General features: G+C 47.0%; 1 protein-coding gene across 1 annotated transcript in view; it reads left to right on the plus strand.

Moving 5' to 3' along the window:
* ADGRF5 (adhesion G protein-coupled receptor F5) overlaps nt 1-2,055 on the plus strand; it is a 50,014-nt gene extending 47,959 nt beyond the window's left edge. Inside the window, exon 22 of the mRNA XM_074582014.1 lies at nt 1,033-2,055. Coding sequence (XP_074438115.1) covers nt 1,033-1,112 — 80 coding nt within the window. The 3' untranslated portion in view covers nt 1,113-2,055. The remainder of the gene's footprint in view (nt 1-1,032) is intronic.
* Nucleotides 2,056-9,141: the final 7,086 nt, after the last annotated feature.

Here is a 9,141-nt window from a genome sequence, read left to right on the forward strand (position 1 = left end):
TTCTAGTCTGAAGGAACTGTAATAAGTCATTGTAATCACTAGCATAATTGCTCATGATTGTAGCATAATGCTAGCAGCATAATTGTGAACACTAAAAGAAGTATTGGGTGGTGGCATGTGTCAATATCTCTAAAACACACTAATTGAGCTGTGTTTTGAGCTTAATGATATCATGACACAGCGCTCCCCAGTTCATTTACTGTTCATGTACTCTTCACCACCTTGGAGTTGTATCTCTTCAAAAGTTCTGGCAGTTATTTTATGGATGTCATCATTTCAGTTATGACTGTATTTTGCAAGAAGCATTGCTGAAAATATGAGTAATTTCATTCTTCATTGTGCAATCTTTGCATCCAACCCTTGCTCAGAGAAGATGGCGACATTGGGTCAAAGTGGGATATGAAGGCATTTCATGTAGGCAAGCAACTGCTTTTTAAAAGTCTGTTTATTAGTCAGGTAATGGAAGAAGAAGTTGGTCCGTCACTGTGCTACAGGAAGTTTACACGAGCACACTAGCCAGGTACATTAGATACACTAGATACACTAGCCAGATACACTTGGGAGACCACCCTCAAGAATGAGACTTGCCCACAACTGCCTCCCATGCCGCTGCCACTTGAAACTCACACATTATTATTAGCGCTCTCTGCCACACACTGTTCTTGGGCTCTGAGCACCTGGGTCTTAGTTTAGGGCCTCGTGGTCACATGAGGGAGGGAGCTGGGATTCATCTTAAGAGCACGTGCTCTAGACACGTCCCCATGCTCAAGGAAGACAACGGAGTCCCTCCATTTGTGTAAATTACTAACCTACGGCATGACAGTCAGTTCAAGCTGACATATTCTGGCTGAGTCATCAAACACGTTGATTTCTGTGATTGCTGGTATTGCTGTAATCCAGCTAGTATCAGGGCTGCAGACGAAGTCAAAGCCACCTGGGTCATGAGGACAGGTCTAACTGTCCTTATTTTGCAGTGCCAACATGTCCCACACTGTCTGTCCTTATGTCCAACCACTGTGCTTTGTTTTGCAGGAAAATACAGAGTATCATCTTCAGAGCCATCCAGCGCTTCCTCTGAAAACACTTCCAAGTCATATTCTTTGCTTAACTGAGGCACTGCAAATGCTAAATCACGTAATTCTGAAAGGACCTCTGCCCTTTCCAAGACACATGCGAAAAGCACCTTTGAGTGAGTCACCAAGAAGTGGGCTGCTTCACTCTGACTAAGCTGTGCCTTGGTGCATTCTTCTGGAATAATCATTTCTGGTTAAGGTGTAAGGCAGGGAAGCTTTGAGAAGTGGAATTTTACAGGGGCTGCCAATCCCAGAAGAGATGACAAGATGTTTCAAACTTGGAATGATTTGAAGGCCTTCAAGTGCTGGGAAAGACATTGGGGGTGAAGACTTCCCAGCCTTTAAGAGGGTGCTTAGCACTATGCAGTACTGAGCCATGAATTGTAGTGCTATACACAGCTGTTTGCCAGTGGTTTTAGTATTTCCGCTATCAACGCTCTGAATGATTCCAAAGGCCTGTGTAGATACACCAGTACCTCATAGCTTCTCTCCTGCCTTCATATTAGAGCCTGGAAAGGCCATAGGGTATAGTGCTCTCCACTTTCTACTCAAGATTTTCTGGAACCAAAGATTCACAGCTGAGAAAGTCCAGTTCAGATCTTCACTTTTGACTTAGATAAAATGAAGACCGTGATGATTCCTGCGTGGTCTTCTTTCAGATGGAATGTACTGCAAGCTCCATGTGGCACTTTTTTTTTTGAAGAAAAGGAAGCTTTATATCCTAACAATAATTGTCCTTCCCTTGATATGTAATGTGGTAAGACAGAGATGGTTGCTGCCCTCTACCACAGAGTGGACTGCCTTTATTTAATGCATAGTAGTGTTAAGTATGTGAGGAGTCTCTTGTGTAAAGTCTGTATGTTTGGGTCTCCTCTCAGAGGAGAATCGCACTTGGAGTGCTCAGAAAGTCAACTCTGCAGTGAATATAAACCATCATGTGCCAGGCAGGATGAAAGGTTTTATATAAATTATTGCTCTAATACTACATTTGTGGAATCAGTTATTTCCAAGCCCGTGTACCTTTAAAGGCAGGACTCCTGTCTTAAGCAGAGGGCTATGAGAGCGCCTGCAAAGTATTTACAGCACACACTAAGGTTACAAAACTTAATGTAAAATATGAGAGACGGAATCATGAAGATTTAGATTTGAGGCCAATATCAAATACTGCTGTCACGTAGTACAGTCCCATTTGGTTGTTAGGGAATCAGGCCTATGTTTACCAGTGGGGAACCTGTTCCCAGGACTTTGGGATGAACCAGGATGGGAAACTGTTGCCTACTCTTGCAGGCATGTGTGATGGTTTGGTATGGGGACGTGATGATGACTGAAGACAATACACAAGCATCAATCAAATGTATTACATATTTTGAAAGCAATTTCTTTTTGCTTGAAGATGTAGATATAGTACTAGAACTAGAAAACAGAGATTAAGAAATATTTGAAAATCCAGAATCTCTTTGAACTGCATGGCCAGTGGAGACTTGAAAATCAGACCTTCACACATTGTTCCAACCAAAATTTGCCTTTGGAGAGCCATTTGGTCTAACCCACTCTGGAATTACCTTATGCAATATTGACCTGCTGCAGAACCATTGACTCCCACTGAATTAGAATAGGCTTTACATAAACTGGGAAGTATGAATCCCTGTAGACAGCACAGTCCCTCCACATCTTACCTCTGTAGACAATTCACCTCCAAGGTTTCACCACGTTTAGCGAAGCGTGGGTCTCAACTCTATGTGAATGAGAAATCAGGATGTGATGCTGAGCTGTCTGGCACAGAAGGGACATCTTTGGGTGGATCTTCAAGAACAAGGTCCTTGCCAGTGTCACAAAAGACATGACAGTTCACAAAAGAGAAGCAGGTAAGAAATTAACTGTGCCAGTCTCAAAGACTTGGGGCAAAGGCTGCATTTGTATTTGTATATGGATCAAGATAAAATGGGAGAGAAGAAAAGGCGGGAGTACTGAATGGAGGAAGAATGGCAAACACATGGCAGCAACAACCCCATACCCCTCCTACCCACTGGCAGCAGCAAGAGCTAAGTCTTTGGCACAGGCAAGGTGGGCAGTGGGCTCACCAATAGCTTACTCCCCTCAGGAGCCCGGAATTTTGGGAAGCTGGCTGTTTTTGGGTAGCTGGTCCAATCCTTCCCGTTGTCCTGATTAAAGCCCAGACCCCTCCATTCACCCTCTGTCCTGAAGTGAGGGCTGTCACAGGGCTTGTCTCCTGATGATAGCTGTCATTCATGGACCTCCCCCTGTTTAACTGGAAGGCACTAAATTAAAGCACATCATTGCAACAAAAACCTACCAGGTTCACCTAGTCTCTGGAAAGGGTGGGAGCTCTCCCTCACTCACCTTTTATAGCATTGGGTGGAGGACAGTCACTACTTTGTCACCTTCCTCTGGTTTATTCCAGCTCAGGAAAAATAATGAAGGAAGGGATTGTGGCATGCAGGTTTCTGAAGCACTAGCCTGCCTTCTCTCACACTCCTTGCTTAGAGTTTTTGGATTGTGACAGTTGCTGAACAACTCTTAACACGTGCTCCAAGCCCAGATTTCACCCTTCATTCCTTAAAGACTTTGGGAACCTTCGATATGAACAATACAAAGAGCTCAGGTCCATTTTATCCATGCTACAATGGCCAGTGAAAATCGATGTGCCCCAGAACTGGGGTTTACAGGTGTGGAGTTCTGAGTCTTTTCTTTGGACCATGAAGCCAGTTATGCTTTTGATCTGTGATGTTTTCATGGCTCAGCAGTCTGCCCAGCATGTTTACTTCCTCCATTGTCCCAGGAAACATGTTCGGGAAACAGCTGCATTTTGGAAAGGTTAAGTTAGGCAAGAATAAAGAGTCACCTCTCCGGCCCCTGTATGACGTGCCCAGTATGTAAGGTATGTCCAACTGCATGTTAACTGTGACCTCAGGTGAATTTGTTAATCCCATGAGCAGAAGAAATTAGGTTCATTTGGTAGGTCCTGTACCCACCAACCCTCTTCTATTTCCAATCATCCGAGTTTCCACATTCTTCCTCGCACACCCAGTCCTCACATATCTCTGCCCCCCAAGATTGGAGCCTCCCTAAACCTGCCCCCCATACACACAGTGCTTTCTGCTGATGTAACCTCCCTCACCCACTCTGTCACCAGCTGCTGGTAGGAAACTGGATGTGCCTTGGGGACGGCAGAGTCACAGAGGTGATCAAGGTCTGGCTGGGGCTCTCCAGGGGCTGGGGTGGTCACGTTCTGCCCGTTCCTCCCTCAGTGGCAGCTCTAAAAAACTCTACCAAACGTCAATACTTGTGAACTCACAACAAGAACTTCTCTGAGGTCCTCAACAGTTAACAGGATTCAATGCTGTTGGGAAGACAAGAGGCTGACAGACAGATTCACACACGGACCATGTAATTTCATAGAATTGTAGAATTCCAGGTTGGAAGAAGTGTCAAGGATCATCTGGTCCAACCTTTCCTGGCAAAAACACCATCTAGACAAGATGGCCCAGCACCCCGTCCAATCCAATCTTAAAAGTGTCCAATGTTGAGGAATCCAACACTTCCGTGGGGATATTCCAATGGCTGATGGTTCCCATTGTGAAAAATTTTCCACTTGTGTCCAATTGGAATCTCCCCAGGAGTAATGTGTACCTATTACCCTTTGTGTTTTCCACATGACTCCCTGTGAAAAGGGAGTCTCCACCTTCTTCGTAGGCACCCTTTAAATACTGGAACGTGGTGATAAGGCCTTCTTTTCTCAAGGCTGAGCAAACCCAGTTCTCTCAGCCTTTCCCCATATGACTGGCTTCCCAGGCCTTTGATCATCTTGGTGGCCCTTCTCAGGACCCTCTCCAGCCTGGCCACATCTTTTTTGTACAGCACGGACCAAAACTAGGCTTTTTCCTTAGGACAAGTAGTGCTAAACCTCCCACAGCCCCTTCTTGGATCACTCCTTCCTTTTTCCCCCCTCTTTGCAGGATAACGAGTGGCGCACATCTCAGCATGTCAGGTTTCTTATCGGGCAGAAAGGAGGCTTTCCCCTCCAATCCACCCCGACGTCCTGGCAGTGCCACTGAGCCCTCCGGCCGTGTAATGCCAGCCCTGGCCTAATGCTCCTCTTCGATAATTAAACTGGGGAGTGACTCTCAGTCCCCAGACACAAGGGAGGGTGATCAAGCCAGGAAAGAAGAGCTGTGGGTGAAAGGCAGGGTTGGGACCTCTGCTCGCCTGCCGCCTTCGCCCTGCCTGCAGGGTGAGTGCACCACATCAGCTGTATCCTGTGCTTTACCATGGAAACAGGAAAGTGCTCAAGCATCGTGTGGTTTGGGCGTGCCTCTGCCCTTGAAAAGGGGATGTGCATTCCATGGGGTGACACTGCTGGCTTCTTGCAGGCTCCGTCCGCTGTGCTGCAGGGTGGCCGAGGCAGCTCGCACCCTTCCCTGGGCTGCCGTCCCCCTGCCACGGCTGTAAACGAACCAGCCTGGGGGCCAAATGAGAGCTTGCAGGATTTTTTCCACTTGCTGCCTGGCAGGAGCAATCACTCAAAGCAATGCTCTCAGGAGAGGGTCCTGGTTGCCCCCGGTCTGGCACTGCTTTGAGCATCACCCAAATCATTTGGCCTGTGCTGTCCCCAAGGCCAGGAGAGCCGGGGTAGCAAAGGAGGAGTCTGTCTGCAGACATCTCTGGAGTGGTGATGGCCAAACAGCCCTGCAGTGAGAACCCCTGTTCAACTGCGGGTCTGCAGCAGCCAGTCGTGCTGGGAAGAGCCAGCAAGTTAAGGGAGGTCATCCTCCTCCTCTACTCTGCTCTGATGAGGCCGCATCTGGAGTACTGTGTCCGGTTCTGGGCTCCGTGATTCAAGAAGGACAGGGAACTACCGGAAAGAGTCCAGCAGAGGGTTACAAGAATGATGAAGGGACTGGAGCACTTCTCTTTTAGAGGAAAGGCCGAGGGGATCTTATCAATGCTTATAAATATCTAAAGGGCAGGTGTCAAGAGGATGGGGTCAAACTCTTCTCAGTGATGCCCGGTGACAGGACAAGGGGCAACAGGTACAAACTGGAACACAGGAAATTACATCTCAACCTGAGGAAAAACTTCCATACTTTGAGCGTAACAGAGCAGTGGAACAGGCTGCTCAGAGAGGTTGTGGAGTCTCCTTCTCTGAAGATATTCAAAACCCACCTGGATGCCTTCCTGTCCAGCCTGCTCTAGGTGAACCTGATTTGGCCGGGGGCTTGGACTAGATGATCTCCAAAGGTCCCTTCCAACCCCTACCATTCTGTGATTCTGTGAAGGATGAGGTGCCTTGTGAACAACAAAGAAAATATGTGGCCATGAAAACCATCTAGTTCAAGTCCCAGCCTTGGATGAGAGAACAACCACACAAGAGACGTCCTGTTGTACTGCTCTGAAGTGTTAGAAGAGTCTCCATTTCTTGCACCAGCAGAAGATCTGGCAGTGGAATGGGGGAACAGAGATATGTGGTGTTGTTTGTGAGCACCGGAGTCATTTAGATGAATTCTGAAATGCCCCAGCAATCACTGCAGAAGTCTTTTCTACCTTTTTACTCCATGGATCCTGGGCTGCAAATCCTGTTTTGCCCTGTCTGAGTAAGTGAATGAGGCAGTTTCACACCCAAGGTATCAGCAACTGCCAACCCATGCCATGGTTGCAGGTCTCTAACCCACCTCCACAACTTGTGCAGGCCTGGGGCACACATGCAAGACTGATGTTCTGCACGCAAAGCCTGTGAGTGGAGGTTAGAGAGAAAGTGATTTGTCATCCCACAACAGAATTCCCACTTCTCATGAAAGTGGTGCAAGTCGAGCAAAGGACAATTGGCAAAGTTCTTTGCTTTTGGGAAAATGAATGCCCTAAATGCATGTTTGAACAGTAAACAAAGACCTACATGTGCTTTGGCCATGAGCAAATACCACCAATTCTTCAGCTACTGTTTGTATTTGCACCTAAAGCAAATTTTCTCCTTCATACAACACTTAGGTATAAAAAAATCTAATCTTCAGTTTCCAAAAAACGCTTCTTTACAGAATTGCCAAATTACAGATGGCAGGTCAGGGTTCTTCTAGTTCTTCTCCTGAAGGGTCAGAGTTAGGAGGACATCCTAGAACTGACCTGGTGTTCAGAGGTACAGATCAAACAAGGTCCCAGCTTAGAAACAGCATTTATTCAATGCTTCTGGGCAACTTCATACAAGTCTATTTAAGGAGCCTAAATATAGATTTTAAGAGCCTTAGAAACTCATGCTTTCAATATTCTGCTCCAATGACTGTGGCAAAGCTGCCTTTATTAGCCATGACGTTTAAGAGAGCAGAGAGAGGCTGTCAGCTACCTCCTACAGTGGCTGAACACAGAAAGTATTTGAGTTAATTGCAGTGCTGATATACACTGGAGAGAGAAACTACCTCAAACTACAGCACTTAGCACCTGGTTTTTCCTAACCTTGGAGTTTGTGGGCTGAGTGCGGCATTTGCACTTGGGAAACAGTTTACACGGTGATGAATACTTTTATTTGAACTCCAGGAGTTCCATAAAACTGCACTTCACCTGGGGCCACGGCACCTTTCATCCATTCCCATGCTGCTTTCCTGGAACATCTCAGAAGCAGGAGAAGCCAAAGGCAGGGACTGTGAGCCTACATTAAAAACGGCTAAGATGGCATGGAAGCCAACACAGGACAGACCAAGCTGCTCCCTGAGGCTGCCCTAATTTTTGTGACATGATTTTCCCCAACAGCAGTGAAACAAGCCGTTGGCCCAGCAACAATTCTTGTTGATTTTGCCGCTCTATTCCGAGCTTTATCCAGCACTGACGAGCGTCATGTATTGCCCATAATAGATTTCCTCTTTTGCTGGTAAACAAGTGTCCATTTGCAAGCAACAGCGACTGCCCAACATGGATTTTGTTACTAGTACAGAGAAAGCCTGTATCCTGGAGACATAGGCTCCTAGGAAATTAAGGAATGAGCAGTGATGCTGAGCTGCAAAGATCCTGGAAACTGTCCGTTAAGTCAAACACTGTTTAGGAGATATTTGGAGCACTTGTTGCAGGTAATCGAGCATCGCAGTGTACCCAGTACAACGCCCAGCAGATAGTGAGACAAAGCACTCTAGGGGTTGGGGGGGAGAACAAGGAAGTGAGCAGACTGTGTAGGTTCTTTTTGGCTTCTCCTTTTGGGCATCTTTTGGGAAGACTGACACTACCAGTCTTCAGATCCCAAGGAAAATGGACTGCATGTAGAGTTTCCCAGAAAAGGAGCGGATACTGGAATGTTTGTAGAGAGTGACTCCAGCTATACTCTTGAGGTGTTTTTTCTGCACCGATGAGAGTCTCTGAACTCTGTTACTCTCAGGATGAGGAGCCCGAGGGGCTAGGGACTAGCCGAGGGGCACCTGGGACGTGTTCCTTCCCCAGTGCAAAGGCTTAAAGTAACACCATGCAAAGGGAGCAGGGCCGGTCCCTATCGTCTTTCCCAACCATCACATTCTGCTCTGAAGGTGCAGGAGAGCAGGTCAAAACCAGCTTCCTGACATCGTGTGAAGAAAACCCTGGCCCATCCTCTAGCAGCTCTGGCAAGCCCAACAGCCTCATTCCAGGAGGAACTGCCATCACAAGGCGCCCTGGCAGAGCAGTCAGTGTGTGGTCTGGCACGGGCGAAGACACGGGCTCTGTCTACACAAGTAAAATGAACAGTGTCAGAGCCTACGCATGTTTTTGGAGTTAGTGGTGACAGCTTGCGGTTTTATTCTTGGTGTCCCTTTACTCTAGGGACAGCAAAATGATATGCAGGATATGACTTAACTGGGATTTGCCTGGATCCTCTGTCTCTCGTTTGTCTGCCTCACACATTGACTAGCAAGCTGCACCCCACAATTGTATTCATTTTTATGGATCCCTTGTCTTTCATTCCATAACCCTGTGACATTTATGAGCTTGTCAACTGGGATTGGGGAGTCCCTTGACCCAAGGGGGAGTCCCCTAATCCAGCTGGCAGAAGGCAATCAGATCTGTAACTATCTTTTACCTGTGGTGAGGTCCAGCCAGATAG

This window comes from Larus michahellis, chromosome 3, assembly GCF_964199755.1.
Source record: "Larus michahellis chromosome 3, bLarMic1.1, whole genome shotgun sequence".
In the NCBI taxonomy this organism is placed as follows: Eukaryota; Metazoa; Chordata; class Aves; order Charadriiformes; family Laridae; genus Larus; species Larus michahellis.